General features: G+C 38.4%; 1 protein-coding gene across 6 annotated transcripts in view; it reads right to left on the bottom strand.

Annotated features, from left to right (window-relative positions):
* Positions 1-20,340: 20,340 nt before the first annotated feature.
* Positions 20,341-22,770, bottom strand: part of LOC126091990 (E3 ubiquitin-protein ligase HECTD1) — a 349,712-nt gene continuing 347,282 nt past the window's right edge. For all 6 annotated transcript variants that reach the window (XM_049907362.1, XM_049907358.1, XM_049907357.1 and 3 more), the window contains one exon: positions 20,341-20,698. In XM_049907362.1, the coding sequence (XP_049763319.1) occupies positions 20,416-20,698 (283 nt within the window). In that variant the 3' untranslated portion in view covers positions 20,341-20,415. The remainder of the gene's footprint in view (positions 20,699-22,770) is intronic.

The raw sequence follows: 22,770 nt of genomic DNA, 5'->3' as shown, positions 1-22,770 counted from the left end.
CAGAATGGTTTTTCCTTTACTAGTGCCATGATAGCATCAGCTGTCACCACAGATCCTGTACTTAGTCGGATGCTCGGTTTTGTACAGCACAGTTGGCCGAAAAGACCCGAGGACCATGTATTGGATCCCTTGCATAACAACTTACCCCTCCAGCACCACTTTTATCTGTTTGATGGGGTTCTTTTGTTAGCTATGGAGGACACTGCTCCCTGGTTTGTGTTTCTGACTTCCTTATGCTGTAATGTATTGCGGCTTCTGCATGTCAGTCATTGGGGGGCCTCTGACACCAAAGCTTCGGCCCATCAGCATATATATTGGCTGGGTATAGATGGGGTCATTACACAGCTTATCATCACCTCACTGTATTCAGCAACAGGCAGTCCCCCAGGTATTTTCCTCCCCATGATCACTGAGCGGGGTGGCGCAGTGGTTAGCACACTGGACTTGCATTCGGGAGGACGATGGTTCAAACTCAACTCCGGCCATCCTGATTTAGATTTTCCGTGATTTCCCTAAATCGTTTCAGGCAAATGCCAGGATGGTTCCTTTGAAAGGGCATGGCCGATTTCCTTCCCAATTCTTCCCTAATCCGAGCTTGTGTTCCGTCTCTAATGACCTCGTTGTCGACGGGACGTTAAACACTAATCTCCTCATCCTCTCCTCACCCCATGGTCGATGCCGTGGCGCCCATGGAGCATCTACGTATTGAATTTGCTGGGCCCTTCGTAAATCAGTATTTGCTCATTGTTGTGGACACCTATTCCAAGTTTCTCTATGTGGTGCATTGTCTGTCCATGTCCATGGCAGCCTCTATTTTGGCCCTGTCTAAGAGTTTTGCAATTTAGGGAATTCCATATACCATGGTAACAGTCCACCTTTTGTCAGGCTGCTGGTGTTCGCTACCTCACAGCTCCCCCATTTCACCCACAATCTAATGGTGAGGCCGAATGGACAGTTCAGATCTTTAAAACACAGATGTGGAAGTATGTATCCAACAGGTATCGTGAAGCTCCTTTAGGCCATTTTTTGAGTTTGTACCGTTTCACTCCAGTGGAGCACAAGAGCCCGATGGACCCGCTACATGGACACCAACCGTGGACCTTCCTTCACCTGCTACATCTGATGTCACATCTGCTGGCTATGCGACACTTCCAGCCGGGGGCACTGTCTGGGCTCGTGGTTCGGTCGCCAGTCAAACTGGTTCCTGCCATCGTCTAGTGTTGTTGGGGCCAGCGCCTGTGCATCATCTGCGTTCATGACAGATAGACGTCATGTCAGTTTGACCAGTTGCGGCCATGCGGGGCAGTGTCTGTTCCATATGGCCCACCACCTCCCCTGCCCCTGCTGCCACCAATGTCTGTTCCTATGTTGCAGATGGTCTGGTTTGTGCTGCAGCAGGGGTCACTGCCAGGCAGATCGCTGTTGGGGGTTCCTGTCTCCAACTGCACAACTAACTCGACTGCTGTCGCCAGTGCAGCCCTCACTGCACCTGATGCTGCAGCAGCTGCTGCGATCTCCATTACTGAGTCCTGTGCGGCCGTTGTCTCCAACACTCCCTCCCCCCCATTCCCATTCCTCTGCTGCCGACTGATGACCTCAATCGAATGGGATAAACATATAGAATGCTCAATAAAAATTTAAGTAAATTCTGTTATGATTTAGAATGCTCAAAAATCCTGCAATGGAGAAACAGTGATGAGCACCTATTATGCACAGTCTACTGTGGTATGGTGGGTATGTTTTTCCTGCTTACAAATCTGTGTATGAACCACTAGATTTAAATGCATTATGAGGATATTGTTTGTATTCCTTTATTTTTTTCTGCATTGGTTTTTGTACTTTCTCGCATTTAATGAAAACTTGTGTAATTTTCATTGCAGTGGGGTGATGATCCTCATACATAGATTGTGCTAGTACCTGTTAATAATGTGTTGTGTGAACACATTTCTGTTACTATTGTTGCATTTTCGAGGAAAAGTGCTTTGTAGTCTTAACTACAAAGCATCTGACAGGGAAGAAACACCACAATTCAAAGCAGAATTACATTCTCGTTCCATGACAAGAGACAGTAAAGTTGAATGCCAATTCTGTCGAGAAGCTGGTAACATGGAGTTCTTTTCTGTTTTGTTCAGAACAAATATGGGATCATTTAATTCACCCAATATTACAGATTAACCAGAATATGTGAAACATTCAAAGAGTGTGATACACACTAGAAGTCATAAAATGGAACACAATGCAATGAAGCCAGCTTCTGTTTCACGTCAAGTTATATGATGTTTAGGTTTTGGGGTATGTTAAAAGTGCAATTATTTCCACTTGGTAGTGGCTACATGGTCACAATTGCAATATTAGGCTTTACAAATAAATAAGAGCTTCAGAAACTAAACAAGTCAGTTATGTGTTGGTCCACTTCCGGCCCTTATGCAAGCAGTTATTCAGGTTGGCATTGATTGACAGAGTTGTCGGATGTCCTCCCGAGGGGTATCATGCCAAATTCCGTCCAATTTGCACATTTTATAGTCAAAATCCCGAGATAGTTGGAGAGCCTTGCCCATAGTACTCCAAATGTTCTCAATTGGGTGGAGATCTGGCAACCTTTCTGGCCAAGGTGGAGTTTGGTAAGCATGAAGACAAACAGTAGAAACTTTTTCTGTGTGTGGGCACCATTATCTTTCTGAAATATAAGCCCAGGATGGCTTGGCACGAAAGGCATCAAAACGGGGCATAGAATATTGCTGATGTACCACTGTGCTGTAAGGGTGCCATGGATGACAACCAAAGGGGTCCTGCTATGAAAAGAAATGGCACCCCAGAGTGTCACTCCCGTTTGTCAGGCCATATTGTGGGTGATAGTCAGGTTGGTATCCCACTGCTATCTGCGATATCTCCAGATGCTTTCTCACTGGTAAACAGATCTAAATTTGAAGCAGGACTGACCACTGAAGACAGTTCTACTCGAATCATTGAGGTTCTTGGGAAAACACACGTCTGGAGACACTTCGGACAGCGGTAGGAAACCAACAGACTGCCACCCACCAACCTGGAGTTGGAGCATTATGAGCAGGGTGCTCCATCCATCTCAGGATTTTGATGATCTAATGCGCCAATAGGACAGAATTTGGCATGATATCATTCAGGAAGACATCCAACAACTCTATCAATAAATGCAAAGCCAGATAACTGCTAAAACAAGGGCCAGAGGTTGACCAATATGTTACTGACGTACTCAACTGGTGAAGCCCTTTCTCTTGAAAAAACTATCCACTTTTTTCTGAAATTGTAATCATTTGTTTGCAGATGTACAGGGCGATTATAATTAAAATTTAACTTTCAAAACCCTGTAGAAATACCACCACTAGTCAGAATGACGTCAAATTGCAACGGAATATTATCAGAGAAGGGGGAAAACATATGGCAGAAGGAAAAAAAAATAGTGTGAAAATTGATCAATTGCTGTGTGTGTCAGAATATTAAATGAAAACACCTACCATGTGTGTGGTCCATTGAAGTTGGTATAAACACACCGGGTACACGGCTTTTCCTCCTTTTGCATCTGCGGCATTCGCCATGACTGTCTCAATGCAAGACCACACCTGCTTGTACAGCTGTATTACAAGAATGATGACTGTGCACACATCACTCTGCAGAAGTTCTGGACATTGAAGGGTTTGTGGAGAAAATGATTCAGAAATTTGAAAAGACAGGTTCTTTTGGTGTGCAACCTCATAGAGAGAGGAAAAGAATTGATTTAACATCAGAGGAACAGTGGCCACAGCAATGCAGGAGGAGATGAGAGATGGTGTGCAAACGTGTAGTACACAGAGAATTGCCGGAACATTGGACATACCCGTGAGCACGGTGCTATCCATTCAAAATTACCCATGCGCACGAGTTGCTTCCTGTTGACCTGCCAACAACAGAGACCTTTGCTTTAGAATTTATTGCTAGCATGGAAGTCGATAGTGGTAGTCTGCGGAAGATTTTGTGGGCAGACGAAGCCCACGTCCATCTGACCCAGAATTGTCGATTATGGGCAACAGAAAATCCACAGGCAAATTAACCAGTACCACTTCATCCTGGATAGGTCACTGTGTGGTGCAGGTTTATGGCATCATTGCTTATAGGGCCATATTTCTTCGAAGAGACAGGTGTTTCTGTTCCTGTTACCTGTATCATCGCTGGTAAGCGCTATGAGTGTCATTTGCACAACCATGTTATTCCACCTCTCCAACTGCATGGATGGTATCATTTTTATACAAGATGGTGCACCTCCACACATTGCAAATCCAGTTAAGCAGCTGCTGTAGTGCCATTTTGGAAATGCTAGAATTATCAGCTGCCATTTCCCTACAGCCTGGTCATCCCAGTCACCTGATCTTAATCTGTGTGACATCTGGCTGGGGGGCTATCTGAAAGATGTTGTGTTCAGTGTTCCGACTGCAAACTTAGCTGCACTGAAGGCACGCATTGCGCAACACATTCTGAACAGGACCCCAGGAACACTTCGATCAGTTGTGGAACATGCTGTTTCTCGATTTCAACTTGTTGAAGAAAACGGTGGACAGCATATTGAACGTATTTTGCATCAGTCACACAGAAATTAATAATCAGATTTGATTTTGATTGGTGCTTTTTATGTCGTTTTTGGCCTTAGGACAATTAAAAACCAATGAGAGTGATGCTTTTTATGCAGTTTTTGGCCTCAGGACAATTAAAAACCTATTTTTCCCATCCAATGCGATATGATCTTGCTGTGGTGTATGGACATACGTAACTAACTGTATCACACCTGTACACCCATGCACACTGAATAGTACAGTTTGTTTAAGAACAATCGTACACCTTAGGCAATTGTTCTATGATTCATTTGTCATTTGTAGTCAGCCACTATTCAATAATTATGCTTATAGTGCCATCTATTGCTACATTTTTTGCAACTATCTATTTTTCTTCTTCCATATGTTTTAACCCTCCTTCTTCGATGACATTCTGTTGCAGTTTGGAATCATTCTGACCAGTGGTGTTATTTCTACAGCGATTTGAAAGTTTAATTATAATCATCCTGTACATCACATCTACAGATTTCTGTCCTATTCAGACAATTCCTTCATGGGGAATTATTTCTTTTTTCCTTAATGTCTGTCTGTGTTCTGTACCACCACCTTTTATTATGCAGGAATTTAGGATATGACAAACAAAGCAGTTTTCATCTGAATCTCAGGCTTATGAAAGGTACAGCAAGTTGAATACAATTACAATCACACACTTTTTCCTATTCCTATTCTGTTTTTAAGGTTGTCTGTGTGGTAACCAATGCCTTTAATTAAAATTGTTTGATATATATGAAACTATGCTTGTTATATATGCGACACAACCATAGTAGCTTAATGCTTCCAGGGAAGCACATTGTCTGGCAATTTTGTGCTGTATACATCAACAATGTTGTATTACAAGGCTGTGATGGCTCGGTATTGTGCCCTGGACATGACTGATGCTGAGAGAACATTAACTACAGTTGGGGTGCAGAATTTTCACTGGCTGTGTCCAAGGTGGGTGGTTGCCATCAACTCCATGGTTTGTGCAATTGCTTAACTCTGTCTGCTGCTATTTTGCAATTGGATCTTTGAGCAAAGTCTAAGGCTTGAGTTGTTTGTAAGATTTTGTCTAATGACAGGTCTACTAACTTTAATTCTTCAAGACATAGTTCACTGTCTGGTAAATACTGGACAGTCCCATATTAACAAATCTGCTTGCAAAGTTTGACACTTATGACAGAAAAGAACACAAATGGCTTAAAGCATGAAATTCAAGTACCTAAGACTGCTCTGATTTCTTCTCCAGCATACAAAATGCTAAGCTAGAAAGCCATTATGTGCAATTTATTAATGAAAATACACTGTAAACACATCACAAATTTTGGGAAAAGGAAATGTATCCAAATCTTCTAATGGACCAGGCTTTTTAATAACTGACAAGCTTCAGAGCCTGACTGAGAAAGGAAGCCTTCTGGCTATGAAAAACTGACACCTTGAATGACTCTTGATGTACGAGTTCGTCTTAATTTGAATCTCTGTTTTCAAGACCAAGATGTTGCGTCTTTCTAGCATCACCAGTACATTAGGAGCCTCCACACATTTAATGATCATTAACAAGACTATATTGTCAGTCTAACACATTGAAGCCACCATCAATAGTTACACCAGTATTTGGAAACAATTTCAAGAAGCCAACATGTTGGAGAATGGCTGGTTGTTGCTATTTTATTAACCCTTTCAGACCTACTGGCTACAGTTCTGTTAATTTTTACCGATTCTTAGCTGCAACAGAAATATTTATCCTCAATGGAAATCCCATGTACACATTTTTGAATGTTCAATCTTTTCATGCAGCACAAGTGCTGCCACCTGGCCGGCATCACTATAACAACACAAGAGAATGTAACAGTGTGCAGCAATTTGTGACCACCAAAATCCAAGGATGTTGGTTAATTATATTCCCATGTATGATTGAATATTACTGTTCTTTTTGCATGGTAATTGTTGAGTGATTAGTGTATTTATTACAACAGTGAATACTTCAAACTTAATTATTTTGTCCATAAAATGAGCCAAGTGTAGAACAAAATTTTATTTTGGAAATGGATACATACACTTATATATATATATATATATATATATATATATATATATATATATATATATATATATATATATATCTCTAGCTTTTAAAATCATTAAAACATCATGCAAGATCATTAGAGCACAAATAAAATTTTCTCTCTCTGTAGATAAAATTCAAGTCTGAGAGAGTTAACTACGAATAAAAAAAGAAAAAGTGAATCATTAAGAAAAAATTACTCCAGGTTAATTTGCTCAGTGAAAGGCCACACCTCTTGTTTATGAAAAATCAGTAATGACACACAGGAAAGAAGGGAAAAAAGAAAGAAAGAAAACATGGCAATTTATAGAGAAAATTGCATCTCAAAAACGTTTAGGGGTAAGTGAAATTTTGGATGAGAGGAAGGTCATTTGAGTGATAGCAATATAATTATCGTGAAAACCTGCTTAACAATTACACCTGTTGCTGTGCAATAATGTTTTTAGTTAATAAAGAAAAGTAAAGAAACAATTTTTGTGTTTTATGATTATTATTTCTTATGTTATCCCAAAATTTGACACTGCTAAAGTAATCCCAACTCTAACAAGCAAACTTGACAAAAAAACAATCCAACAATTGACAAAGCCTAAAAGAAAAGTTCATCAAAACAGCACATAATTTAATTCTGCTTCGAAAGAAACAAAAGAACCCGTGGTAGAATGTGTGCTGTGAAAGAGCAGTTAAATCTAAGCATGAGGCATTCAAAAATTGGAATAGTTACAAAAGTGAAAATAATACACCACCTTCCTAACTGTAAGAAAAGGAACATCTAAATTAATCTGTTAGACTAAAAGAAACTATGAAAATGCCCAACTTTTAGAAATTGAAAGAGACTTGCAAAAGAGCAATACAAGAAACTTTTATAAAACATTCAAAACAAAACTAACCAGTTACAAACCTCAGAATCTTTGCTTCAAAAATGAAAACGGCAGTTTGGCTCTTAACAACTGGGGAAACTGTAAGGTACTTAAATGTGATTTGAGACTTTCTCGGCGTATTCCATTCGTGAAATCTTCTCGGGTGATCAGCCGAGTAAAGGCGTCGTCTTCTCGCAACGTTTCGAAGGGTTTCGTACCCATCATCTTCAAGCGAAGATGATGGGTACGAAACCCTTCGAAACGTTGCAAGAAGACGACGCCTTTACTCGGCTGATCACCCGAGAAGATTTCACGAATGTAAGGTACTTGTTAATTATCATCAAAAACTATTAAACTGTCCAGAACCAGCAAAGAAATTCCAACCGCAGCAAACTAATAACACCAACCCTAACTCTAAAGAACCTGACGAAATTGAAATAACTAAACAAATTAAGAGAGTTAAAAACAATAAAGCATCTGGAGGAGATGGTATAATTGCAGAACTACTAAAGCAGCTAGCCCCAACACTATAAAACAGATCACTCAACTAAAAGGACATATCTGGTTAAATGGGAAAATACCTGAGGACTGGGAAACTGAGATAATTCATACATTGAATAAAAAAGGGGATAGAACTGATGTTAATAATTATTGAGGAATCTCTCTTTTTTTTCCCCGTTACATACAAAATTCTCTCACACTGTTTACTTGATCAAGCCCAAGAACAGTTAGAACCTAAAATTGGCTTTAGACCAAACAGATCCCGTCTGGAACAAATTCATAATTTAAAACTAATGATTAGGCACCAAAGGATTTCTAGTAACAATATTGTATGTATATTTGTGGATTTTAAAATGACCTCTGACTCAGTTGATTGTGAATCTCTTTTCCAAGTTTTAAAGGAACAAGGTCTACATTATACAACACTGATGAAGGAAATGTTAAGTGACACTAGCTCTCAAGTTAAATTAATCAAAGAAATTTCTAAACCATTTGGTATAAAGACTGGTGTTAGACAGGGAGATGGACTCCCTGCATTACTGTTTAACTGTGTTTTGGAAAAGATAATTACAAAATGGCAAGAGAAAAAGTCTAGTCAAAATATAGATCAATGAATCAAGTTAGGTAGAAGTAATATTAAAGAGTAATTGCCTTGCCTTTGCAGATGATTTGGCAATTTTAACTTGGGATATTACCAAAGCTCAAAAACAAATTGAAATTCTTAAAAAAGTTGTGGAAAAAGTAGGACTACAAATATCATTCAGAAAAAAACGGAATATATGACGTGAAACAAACAAGCACCAAAGTTTTTGGACACAAAATATGGAAAAATAAAAAGGGGTTTCTGACATTAAATATTTGTGGGAAATCATACAAGCAAACGGCCTGGAAAAATCTGCAGATAAAGTTTGCTGTCAAAATATGGCAACTGCATTCAGATTAACACAAAATATTTATGATAAAAAAATCACTTTCTAAATTCAATAAACTTAGGTATTACAGTACTGAAGGCCTTCATAGAGCAGAAACTTTAATTTTAAATAGAAAGGGGGATAGTGAAGAAATTCAAAAGAAAGGTTATTAGGAATATATTAGGCCCCAGAATTACTGATGGAGAAACTTATAGGCTGAGAAATAATAAGAAAATACAACATGGTGACATGAGAAAACGAAGACATAAATTTTATGGACACATTAAAAGAATGGGACCCACTAGGTTGACAAAACAAATAGTAGAATTCTACGAAAACAGAAGTAAGGCCAAAACTGAGCCAATTAAAAGGATCGCTGTGATTAAGGGGGACCTTAAAGTAGCTGGTACAACTTGTGGCGAAGCAAGCCGAGATATTTTTAATTCCCCTCTTGTTTTGCCATCTGCCTCATTAAAATTCATTTTGTTACTTTTAACCTATTACCATTAACATATGTAAGTTTTAATCTGCATTTTCATGAAAGAGGAAGGTTGGCCCTCAGTTTTAAAGAGTATAACATCAGATCTGATTTTGTGCTTAGTTTTATGTATTTGATTTGCTAATTTATTTTGGTTATTCCTAGTTAGTAACTTTCATTATTAGGTGAAATCAGTAATTGTTTTGTAACTTAAATTCTATTGTTGAAATATAAACAAATGCTAGTAATCTTAAAGGATCTATTTAGCTCTATTCGAAAACATGTTAGACAAACCAGCCCTTCATTAATTCCAAAGTAATTAACAGTTTTGTCAAAAGTATTGTTTACATAACTATGTTTGTTAATTTCACGATTTAAACAAATAATTTGGCATAACACTCGTAGCAGAAGAAACTCCTAAAAAGAACCAATTTTTCGATGTATTCAGTTAATTGAGTGAGTTAAGTTTTAATTGTAATTTCTGTAAATTAAACTTCGAACAATGTGTAGTTTCAGTACCGACTACTGTGATGATATATGAGGGCCCGATTTATGGTCACGAGACAGTCAGTCCACGGCAGAGTTTCTGACAAGTAACCTGTGCTGGTTAGAATAACAAGAATGCTTCAAATTAACTGTGGAATAAGTGTTAAACAATTAGGCCATGTGTAAAAACAGTAAGTGTCTGCTCCATACATATGAGATTATTATTCAAGAAACTTCCTGGCAGATTAAAACTGTGTGCCCGACCGAGACTCGAACTCGGGACCTTTGCCTTTCGCGGGCAAGTGCTCTACCAACTGAGCTACCGAAGCACGATTCACGCCCGGTACTCACAGCTTTACTTCTGGCAGAAGTGCTCTACCAACTGAGCTACCGAAGCACGATTCACGCCCGGTACTCACAGCTTTACTTCTGGCAGAAGTAAAGCTGTGAGTACCGGGCGTGAATCGTGCTTCGGTAGCTCAGTTGGTAGAGCACTTGCCCGCGAAAGGCAAAGGTCCCGAGTTCGAGTCTCGGTCGGGCACACAGTTTTAATCTGCCAGGAAGTTTCATATCAGCGCACACTCCGCTGCAGAGTGAAAATCTCATTCTATTATTCAAGAACTGTGGACTTTGTGGTTAGGTTTTACTCCTCGTAGATGTTCAACAAGAAACTATTGTAGCAGTATGTGGAGCTTCGCCTGCAAACTAATGATGAGGCTTATCGAAAGTTAAACAATAGTGCACTGACCATCTCACTGTGTATTATTATGTGGTTGTGAACAGTGAAATTAAAGTACTGTAAAATGTAACTTTGGACCTGTCAGCTATATCATTTAAAGTAGTCATTGTTGGAACCACAAACCCCATTTTTCAGCCAGTGTAACATCGCAATATGTTGACACCGAGGACAATCAACAAACGAAGAAATAAAAAAAGCAGGAGGAACCGCCACAAAGTTAGGCAGATGTTACAGGTAGAAAAACATTCAGACATAAGATATTTGATTGGAAAGTTGGTCAGGATGAGATCAGAGAACGGACTGGAACACCACGGTCCAATGAAACAGACTTCATTCTGAAAGGATGAAACAAATTTGGACACAAGGAAGGCCAACCATCAAAAGCGACATTCATTGATTGTACATCATGTGGTCCTATTGGGCTCATACGTGAGTGGTGGTGGTGGTGGTGGTGGTGGTGGTGGTGGTGGTAGTGATGATGATACTAATTTCTTATGGTATGAAAATCAATGCTTACTGTAGAGTAAGCAAATAGAAACAAAAATGGACAAAAGTTTTAAAAATATACAATTTTAGATTTTGCTACAGATGGCTGTACAGATTACCTAATCATTTGTCATAATGTCACGAGACTGATCAGCATTTTACTAGCTACCAGTTATTGTACAAATGTTCGAATTGGAAGCAGTTTTGCATAACTGCAGTGTGGAATACTGCTGTGATTGTATTCGACAAGATTATCAGCATTTTAATATTTACAATGAAAGCAATGATCCTGACAGTCATTTACACATCACATTCCAAAGTGTTAAATACAATTATTACTGCATAAACTTGTACTACCTAAGAATTTTGTGTACTGTTCAAAAAGGTGAGTCTGAGGAAACAGGTTTTTGTTTTGTTTTAAATGTTTAATAGGAAGACGCGCGTGGAAAATATGGACTATTATTTGAACAATTTGCCTCTTTCATGTTTACCATCACACATCGCCCTTGCTTCAGAAGAAAAGTATGCACATGGATTTGTTTTTCAACCAGTGCGATGTTCACATAGCTCTTGAGTGGTGGGAGACGGGAGGGGGGGGTTACACATTGCAAGGTAACTTCTTTCCGATTTGATAAGGATGCATTTAAAAAGAAAAACACATTGTAGAAGAGACATATTCTGACAAATACAATACAGTTCCCTCAGCTTACTGGTATTAAATAAAGTGCAAGGTTTGAAGAATTCATTGTGGCCTTGCAAGAATTACAACAATAATTATATGAAGGTTTAGGGAACACTCACTCTTATGTCTATTTTTGAGACCATTTGTCATTTCAGTTGAAAGTGCCCTAGTGCAAGTGCAGATGAAACTGACTGACCTGCAGGATAATTCCAGTTCTAATTACAAATCTGTTTGTTAAAACTGTCCAGGACGTCTGCATTGCTTTTCTCAGGTAGATTTTCCAAGTCTCCATAATGAAACTGCCAGAGTGCTACAATATTTCACTCGACATATGTATGTGGAAGATATTTTTTCAATTATGAAACTAGACAAGTCACAATTATGTGCCAACTTGAGGGCGAAACTCTGCAAAATTGTTTGCATCTGTCTGTATGCCGACAGTCTTTACCAGATAAAAATTGTATTGTGTCTTCAGTATGCCAAAAATAATTAATACTGAAAACTTGTTTTGTTTGCAATCTATGTTGTTGAGAAATGGGAAACAAAAACCAAGTCAAGTCATATGCAGTATGATTGTATTGCCTTTTAAATGCGCTGCTTCGCTGTTTTCCCGTTCCCCCTCGTCGTGCTCTAGACAGGGTGGTGTGGCAGTGGGGGAGATGTGAAGCGAGGCCGAGTGCTTTGGTACTCACACTCGATTACCAGTAGGACATCATGAGGAGGAGGAATAATAATAATAAACTGTGAAACACAAAATAACAGTCTGGCCCCGGGCAGCCAGAGTGAGTAGTCGTGTGGGAGAGCTGAGTTTGCGTGAATGTGGTAGTTTATGTTGTCTATTTTGGAATAAGGCCTTCTGGCCGAAAGCTTAAATGTTTAGTAGTCTTTTTGGTGTGCTTGATTGCAGCTCCCGCTGTATGATGAATAGCAATCTTTCCTTTCCATAACATTGTCGATAGTCCATCCTGGATTTTCCATTGCTTGAAACAAGAAATAAATTATTTGATCTCTCCATAATGTGTACTTGAAGAAGAAAGAAAGAAAGAAGTCACTTTTAAGTATCAGTATTTCACGAACTTACTATTTCTTCAAAAGCTTTGCAGTTGCTGGTAAGTTTTCGCCATAACCTAGCAACACTTTCATATTCAGAATGTGTAGAAAAGTTGAAATGGGACTCTCATGAGAAAAATACATTTTTACCACTCAGCACTTCACCAATTTGTGACTTCAGAAAAGTGGAAACCAACTCCGTGGCATACGTGTCACTGGACCAGCCTGTAGCAGGCACCATTAAAGCACTGACAGGACAATTCCGTCCCACTAGAGTGTGTAAGTGTAGGACCAACACTGCAGATGAAACTGTACATTCTGTTACACCCTTGAGAATGTTGTCATACTGCATGGTCTAGTACCCACTTGTTTTTACACAACAGCACTCCCCTTTCTGCTGTTTCCAGATCATCACTGTTGTAACGGAGTGTGAACTAAAATACCACACTGTGAGGTTCTCCTCCTCCAAAGACAGATACTCGCTTCATTTTACAGCTCTTCAATGATACACTGGTGCAATAGTAACAATCCTGGACACGCAAATGTGTACATCTGGATCTAAATCTACATCATCTCTCTTTAATCTAAAACAGTTATTGCTGGCGGTGTGGTCTTTCTGGATGTTAAATTTTCCCAAACTCTGGTACATTTTGCAATTATGGCACATAGTTCCATGGTGTGCATTCATTTAATTTTTTTTTTTTTTATTTTCTGGACTGTAATTCTAACAGAAATCAGCTATGCTGACACCTTCACTCTCAGTGGGTGCCACTGAATTCTAGTCATAGAAACAAAATCTGTAGTTTGCTTTATATTTGCATTTCCTTTACCAATCTTCTGTTTTGGAGATGTTCATTCTGTGATTTTTGGCCAAGAATTCAGTATATTTCAACACTTACAAGGAGAGGTTCTCAGCAATGGAATCGACTTTTTTGAACTATCTATACGGTGATGCACATTAAGATCCCAGGTATCACATCCTGCAGCCATTCATCCTGGTGGACCCTCATTTCCCAGTAATCAAAGGAAAAAATTGAAATTTCACATGATACTCTAACGCTTTGAAAAAGGTTTTTTTTTTAACAGACTGGTTGTACATTGTAATGATTAAGGTACAGGCTTCACACACAAAAGGTTGTGTGGGTTCGCATCTCATGTCATTTTTATTCAGTTAATTTGTTTAAATGTAATTTTTTTATTTCTGTTTTTCTGTCACACCATTTTATTTTTATGTATTGACTTAGATTTAACTTCTTCCGTTTATCATTCTATATTTTTGTCCATGTTATTGCATTCGCTATTTCTATACCTCATTTTGCTTGATGTTCGTTTTATTTATAACCTCTTCTTTCATTTAAAACTTCATTTGCATTACTTTGCCCACAGTGCAGTAAGAATTTATTGTTTGTATGACAATTACTAATCAAAATAATGTAACCTAGTAATGAAAAATGCTTAAATATTGTGATAAATAAATAAAAGAAATTAAATACACATGCAGAAGAATAAAGAATGCAATTGGAAAAAGAGAGGAAGAAAAAATGAGATTGAAAAAGCCAATATGGTGATTACAGAAATAAAAAATTTCAGAGCACCTGATGACATTTGTACCCATGATCTTTTGCATGTGAGGTCTGTACATTAATCATTAGACTGCACAGCCCATCTATTAAACACCTCTATGTTTATAAGCTGCAGAGCATCATGCAAAATTCTGAAATCTTTTTTCTTTGGCTATTCGTGAATGAGAGCCCACCAGGACGATGGTTACAGGGTGTGATACCTCATACCTTGACCTACATCACCATACAGACGACTTCAAGGAGTCTACTCCACTGCTGGGGATGTCGCCATGTAAGCAAGACTTCTGTACTTTGCAGACTTCCCGTTCCTCTATGTATGCCAAATTTGCCAGCAGCAACTGAACATTCTGAACCATTTGGAGTGTGTTGTTCTGTTAACTGGCATCATTTTGCTATGTGCTGGGACGAGGTCATCATCAGATTATAAATTTCTTCTGTTGGCAGTGAATGTACGCTTCACTATGTATATCACACAAAAACTCTAGAAATTGTGTAATAAGGTAAATAGCTTTTAAAAGCAAATTACTCACATGAACCTCCTTTAAAAATCTTACTACAGAGGGGTTCTTAGTGTATAACACCATGAAAGGAAAGTGGAGGGTTGGAGCAAGACATCAAGACTTCTTATTTCATTTTAAGAACTAGCCCATCTTTATTTCCTGCCATATTCCTAACACCACCGGTAACCATATTTTCTAACTTGGCCCAGTCTAGTTTCCATTCCTCCAGTTGCACACTTGTTTCTACCTTTTAGTCTCAGATGAGCCACCAACAAAAGTTATTACAAATGTACTGTCAATTCCTCAAATAAAAATTGTACAGTGTAACATACTGTATGTACTCGTATATAAAGTGAGATAATACAAATAAATCTACTAGCATTTTTCACTTACCTGACAGGCAAGCAACAGGCTCAATTGTTGATAAGTTTTCTAAACATTTCTCTTCAGTTGTGATGGCAGAGAGTGCAAGATAGATGGTATGTTAGATGATCTAAACACAAAATTAGAAGAATATGGAATGAAGATTAACAAGAAGAAAACGAAAAGCATGGTAATTGGAGGGAAGGGGAGAAAATGTCGTATGGAAATAGGGGGAGAGGAAATAGAGCAAGTGAGTAACTTCAATTACTTGGGAAGTGTAATAATGGATGATATGTATTGCTCAACAGAAATTATGAAAAGAATTGCAATGGCAAAAGAAGGATTCAAGATGAAACAGAAATTACTTTGTGGACCACTAAACAAAAATCTAAGGAAAAGACTTGCCAAATGTTATATCTGGAGTGTTGCACTGTATGGTGTGGAGACCTGGACATTGAGGAAGGAATATTGGAGGCACTAGAGATGTGGATATGGAGAAGAATGGAAAAAGTGAAATGGGAACACTGAGTAAGGAATGCAGAACTATTAAGAAAAGTTGGAGAAGAAAAACACGTTGAAAGTCATCAGAAAGAGAAAATGGAACTGGACTGGACATTGTTTGAGGAGGGACTGTTTATTGAAGGAAGGAATAGAAGGAATGGTGGAGGGAAAAAGGGGAAGAGGAAAAAGAAAATATCAAATGCTGGACAATATCAAAGGAGAAAAATATTCAGAAATGAAAAGACTGGCTATGGACAGACAAAAGTGGAAGAGGCTTAACCCATGACAAGGCCTGCCGTAAGGCAGAATACCATGCTACTAATGGCTTTAGAATAAAGTTTGCAAACTTCACACCAGTGCACAACCGACCACCCATGCCTACTATCTCCACAACACAGTAACTGTCCAAAACCGCATCTAGAGAAGCATGACTACTTGCTGCATAAGATCTCTTAAGTACACTTTGGTATTACAAGTGTCAAAATTCATCATAATTACAAGATGGGATTTGGTAATTGTGTTACTCAAGTTTCTTTTTTTCTGCATTCTTCTGATGAAATTCTATTGTTTTATAGATTCACCAGAAATGTGACAAAGCAAATGTCAGCAGTTTAAACATTAAGTGATACAGATCTTCCCATCTGTGATGCCTGGCTCCTCTTCATTTTATAAAATCTAAAGATACAAAAAGTAGGGTTTAAGATCAAAATGAATCTTTACGAGATTACACCTTTTGATTAACATTTCATGTTCTACTTCCTTAAGGATTTGCAGCACTCATATGGTAAAAATGAAGTACAGCCTGGATGGAATACAAACTTAGCACTAGTGTACACACTGAGCGTATTAAAATGGTCTAACATTTTTGATTAATAACAGAATTTATCATTTGTAATTTCTCATAATCATACTCAAGAAAGACATAGCCAATACCTACCACAATAGTACCAGTTCATGTGTAAAATAGTAGTTCTGTAGTTTAAGAAATTGACAGAATATATGATGGGAAAAAAATATCAAATAGTTAAAAGCGATGAAAATTTAATATAAATGGGTGATTAGAATTTAACAGTAGGAAAGGGATGAGAAAGAAAAATATCATGAGAACACAGAATAGGAAAAATGAATTAAAGGGAAAGGTGCATGATATAATTCTGCACAGAACGTAAATTAATACTGCTAACACATGGTTAAAAATCGTGTCAGAAGGTCGTATACATCAAACAGACCAGGAGACACCTGAAGGTTTCAGATACATAATGATAAGAGATTGAGAACATTTCCAATTATGAACTGCAAGTTAAAAATGAAATTGCGGAAGTAGCGATTCAAATAAACAAGGAAAGGGAATACGAGATAAAACAGATGAGTAGCTCTGAGAGATGAAATAATGAAGGCATCCAAGGATCAAATAAACAGAAAGACAAAGTCCAGTAGAAATCCAAAGATAACATATGTGAGACTGAATCTAACTGATGAAAAAAGAAAATAAAGAAAAATTAAGCAAATGAAAGAGGCAAAAGGGAATACAGATGTCTAAAAAGAGATACTGACAAAGTGCAAAATGGCTACATGAATGGGAAAGATAAATGCCACCAACAGCAAAATTAGAGACCTCTACAAAAAATGAAAACACCTGTGTGAATATGAAGAAGGTTAAATGGCCAGCAAGTACTAAACAAAGAACAGAAGGCTGACACATGGAAGATACAGAAGCGCTATACAAAGACAACAAATCTGAAGGCAGCATCGTAGAAAAGGAAGTAGATGATTGATTGGTTGGTTGGTTATGGGGAAGGAGACCAGACAGCAAGGTCATCGGGTTAGAGAAGGACGGGGAAGGAAGTCGGCCGTGCCCTTTGAAAGGAACCATCTCGGCATTTGCCGGGAGCGATTTAGGGAAATCACGGAAAACCTAAATCAGGATGGCCGGACGCGGGATTGAACCGTCGTCCTCCCAAATGCGAGTCCAGTGCCTAACCACTGAAGTAGATGACAAGATGGTAGAACTGATACCACAACAATAATTTGGAGGAATAAATCAAAACAAGCCTCCTGGAATAGACAATGTTCCCTCACAATCTCTGGGAAAACTAGCCATGACCAAACCATTCCACCTTTGCAGTGGGTGAAAGAAACAAAAGTGGCCTCATCCAAAGAAGCACAGTTGAAAGAAAGTGATACCATATGTGACTAAAATAAAACATCTTCATTCAGTCATGAAAGTTGATGCTTGTATGTAGCAAAATCTAATAATGATAGGAAAGGGTGGAATGAGGACATCAAAATAAAAAATAAAAGTACTCTGAAAATTCTTGGGCCCCGAGACTTAAAAATACATAGAGATTTGTTACTAGACGCTAAAAATGAGACATAATAGCTTAGGAAAGTGGCAACAAGAGAAGGAATAAGTGGACTGAATTATAATCAGTTAAGCCAATGCATCCAGAAGTGCACAGGAGGTGGAAGAAGAACTGATAACAGGACATGATGCAATGGAATTAAGACACTGGCTGAAAGTGAGCACACAGATAATGGAACAAAACAAATTATCTGGTTTGCCTGTGTGACCTAAATGTGAAAAGTAAGAGTGCAGCAATAACTATATACACAAAACAACACTATTTATTCAACAGATAGATGGAGGATGCCATACTTTTAACAGTTAGAAACTACCAAACTTATAACTATGGACAATGAAGGAGCATTTATCTGTAAGGAAAGGGAGTGATGAACAAAGAGAAGTGACATGTGTAACAAGATCAGAAGGTTTATTAACTAACGGTTAGATCCCTGTAGTGAGAGAGAAGCAGGAAATATTTACAAGATTTTGGACAGGCATGTGTTCTAAATTCTGGGGAAGAATAGGTTGGATGTTGTGGAAAGTGAAAAGTATTATATGAATTTTACATAACAATCATTTTAACAACTCACTTCAAAAGCGAGTGAGTACTTAAAACACCAGCAAAAAATAACGAACAATAAAAAGTAACAAACATGATATGTGTACAGAAAGTTCTGGTTGAGAATAACAAATTATTTAGGAATAAAGGACACGACTCACCGAAAGGCAGACGTGCTGTGTTGTCAACAGGTACACAAACAAAAAGGTACAGAGCTTTGCTTTGCTAGCTTTTGGAATGAAATTACTTTCTCAAGCTGTAGGAGAACACACACACGCGTGCACATTTCTCCTACAGCTTGAGAAAGAATTTCATTCCAAAATCTAGCAAAGCAAAGCAAAGCAAAGCTCTGTACCTTTTGTTTGCATACCTGTCGACAATGCAGCGCTTCTGCCTTTCGGCGAGTTGTCTCCTTTATTCATGAATAATACTTTATTAACAAACATGAGGTGGAGAAGACAAAAATATCTGAAATGAAAGATGAGATGAAGTAAGAGTGGTTTAGTGTATCATGATGGTAGAAAGGTCAAAATACAAGTTGGTAGGTGCATCAGAAGGGGCTTATAAACAGGTTTCAATTCACATACGCACTGACTAGCAGGCAACTGAAACATAGCATATACAAATAACAGTGAAAAGCTCTGGTAGGCAATCAGTATAACAATCACTGCAAGAGCAATAAAATAAATATCAATGCGAAAGCAAAGATTTCAAGGAAACTGTTCCCCTTGGGCTCGGTGTGGGATTTGTCAATTTAAATGTGGTCCAAATGTTAGGAGTCACTTCAGTTACACAAAGTACTGTTGCAAAAATATAATTTCTCAATGAATGTGTGGAGGAAGCACCAGACTATGGCATTTCAGAACAGATATTTCGCGCGCAAGTGCGATTTTTGTGTGTGTGTGTGTGTGTGTGTGTGTGTGTGTGTGTGTGTAGACGCGCCTGTTTAATTATGGATATCTTACCTTTACGCATTGTCACATGAATTTAACAGCGTAAGTGTAGCTTTTTAAATCAACTGGCTATTTTTCTACAAAGTATTTTTTAAAAGTCTGCAATCATAATCAGTGGTATCATAACGAACTTTTCACATCCCGAAACAAGTTTCTCCATATTTTTCTGTTCACTAGATGACGACAATTGAGGTATGCTCAAACTGTACTTCAGCTTACTGGTTCCCTGTTTCATCCATATATTAAATCTTGCTACTCCAACATTTTTATGAAATTCTTTAGAAGTTCTGATTCACTATTTTACATGTCCACTATTTTCTTTATTCAATGCAGACGTAATGTCTGTCTGAAACTGGTCACTGAAGAAACCGACAATTTCTCCACTTGTATAAACACTCCAACAGGATCACAAAGAGCCACAGTAAAAGACAAGACAAAAACATATTATTGACTGGTTTAAGTCTTTCCTTGTACATGAACATATCGACTATAAACAATTATATACAAAATAAAGTAGACATCTTAAAGTAAAACAGTAACTTTGGAAATTCTACAAAAAATACACAATTAACACAAGTCTCATTCTCACTATGCACATGCCTGTGTATTTAAAGGAACAATAATTCTCACTGACAGTGATTTATCCCCCCCTCCTCCGCCCCATTTCACATCTTATTCCCCCCCCCCCCCCCCAAAAGCACAAGTGATACACAATGGCATGCTGTTTTATAGCAGACACAGAAACGACACTGGTGAGCACATTCAGTTCAAGTGGAAACCACGTTCACGTGTGGCAGCTAGTAAACGTTGTCGAAGCAGTTCCTCTGTTGGGTAGTCTGGCAGCTTCAGATAGTGCACACAAGTGTTGACAGATGGGTAGCTACCCTCGCCTGCATCCACCTTTCGTACGACCGTCAATCGAGGATACAAATTTGCGAGTCCACCTGGAGGAAGTGAGGAGCATCCTGTTGTGAACTGCAGGAACGCCTTACGCTCTTCAGCTGACATGGCCACCAGGACATTCACAAAGCGTAGGAAACCAGGACTGCAAGGTAAAATATTAAAATTATTTATCTCTGCACACTGGTAACACAAGATTCTTGAAGACAACACAGACAATAACAAATACGGAAATTATATCTTAACCCATGTACCGTGTGAAACACAGAGACTAATGTTCCTCCTCACACTACTCCTATAGAAATGAAAAGTAGAGCGTTTATGTAGATGGAGAAAGTATAAAATGAGAAGGCTCATCTTGTTTCTTATTGCAACTATTCTTATTGACAAATCCAATTTTGATTTGCTATTCTACAGTGACTTGTGATATGACTAATGTGTTGTTAAGCAAGCAACATGTAAGATAACTCCAAGAAACCTCATTTCTACTGACAGCAACAAATGCACTATTAATCGCTGACAATATCAAATACGGTAGCCATTAATGTAACTTTTTCAACTACAACAGCAAAACAAGCAGCTCTTCGACCTTGAAATGCTTCTGTATATCTACTATGCAAGCCACCACATAGTGTAGCTAATAACTATGTTAAAGACATCACTAGTTAACACAGGCAGCTTTGGACAATATAGTTTTATCTATTACTGCTTAGGTCTTGAGAAATTTGAGCATTACTATTGGTATTGACTAATTTTGAGCACCTCAGATCTCTGCTGACTTTGAACACCTCTTCCTTCTATAAAACACCTACACAGCCTTCTTTATCTAGCTCATCTTTTTCATTTGTTTAATTTTAGTAATTGTTTAAAAGGTTGCAAAACATAGAAATTCAATGTCAGTCTCACAATTTTATTTCAGCTACTAAGAATAACAACCCACTCCAGATGAGCATGTGAATGCTGTCATATCATACGGTATACCAAATGAAAAGATGTTTGCTTTGTAACTGCTCACAATTTATTTCATACAGTGCACCCAGCACAAGCATATTTGTAGTTAGTATTTCTTCAACCACCATGACTAATCTACTACACTGAGAAAAATGTTCAAAGTGACTTTCAGCAGTTTGTAGCAACTTTGTAAGTTGATGGTGAATGCTGTGAGCATAATTAAACAAAATTATACAATGTATATGTAAAACTGATCACAGTGTGTTGCTTCTACTGTTTACATGTCGGTAAATTATCATCATCATCATCATCATCATCTAAGACTGATTATGCCTTTCAGCGTCCAGTCTGGAGCATAGCCCCCCTTATAAAATTCCTCCATGATCCCCTATTCCGTGCTAACATTGGTGCCTCTTCTGATGTTAGACCTATTACTTCAAAATCATTCTTAACCGAATCCAGGTACCTTCTCTCCTTGGTCTGCCCTGACTACTCCTACCCTCTACTGCTGAACCCATGAGTCTCTTGGGTAACCTTGCTTCTCCCATGCATGTAACATGACCCCACCATCTAAGCCTGTTTGCCCTGACTGCTACATCTATAGAGTTCATTCCCAGTTGTTCTTTGACTTCCTCATTGTGGACACCCTCCTGCCATTGTTCCCATCTACTAGTACCTGCAATCATCCTAGCTACTTTCACATCCGTAACCTCAACCTTGTTGATAAGGTAACCTGAATCCACCCAGCTTTCGCTCCCATACAACAAAGTTGGTCAAAAGATTGAACGGTGCACAGATAACTTAGTCTTGGTACTGACTTCCTTCTTGCAGAAGAGAGTAGATCGTAGCTGAGCGCTCACTGCGTTAGCTTTGCTACACCTCGCTTCCAGTTCTTTCACTATGTTGCCATCCTGTGAGAATATGCATCCTAAGTACCTGAAACTGTCCACCTGTTCTAACTTTGTTCCTCCTATTTGGCACTCAATCCGTTTATATTTCTTTCGTTTTGGAGATGCTAATCTTCATACCATAGTCCTTACATTTCTGATCTAGCTCTGAAATATTACTTTGCAAACTTTCAATTGAATCTGCCATCACAACTAAGTCATCCGCATATGCAAGGCTGCTTATTTTGTGTTCACAAATCTTAATCTCACCCAGCCAGTCTATTGTTTTCAACATATGATCCATAAATAATATGAACAACAGTGGAGACAGGTTGCAGCCTTGTCTTACCCCTGAAACTACTCTGAACCATGAACTCAA

The sequence above is a fragment of the Schistocerca cancellata genome, chromosome 7, assembly GCF_023864275.1.
Source record: "Schistocerca cancellata isolate TAMUIC-IGC-003103 chromosome 7, iqSchCanc2.1, whole genome shotgun sequence".
NCBI lineage: Eukaryota > Metazoa > Arthropoda > Insecta > Orthoptera > Acrididae > Schistocerca > Schistocerca cancellata.
This window is presented reverse-complemented; position numbering and strand designations above follow the sequence as displayed.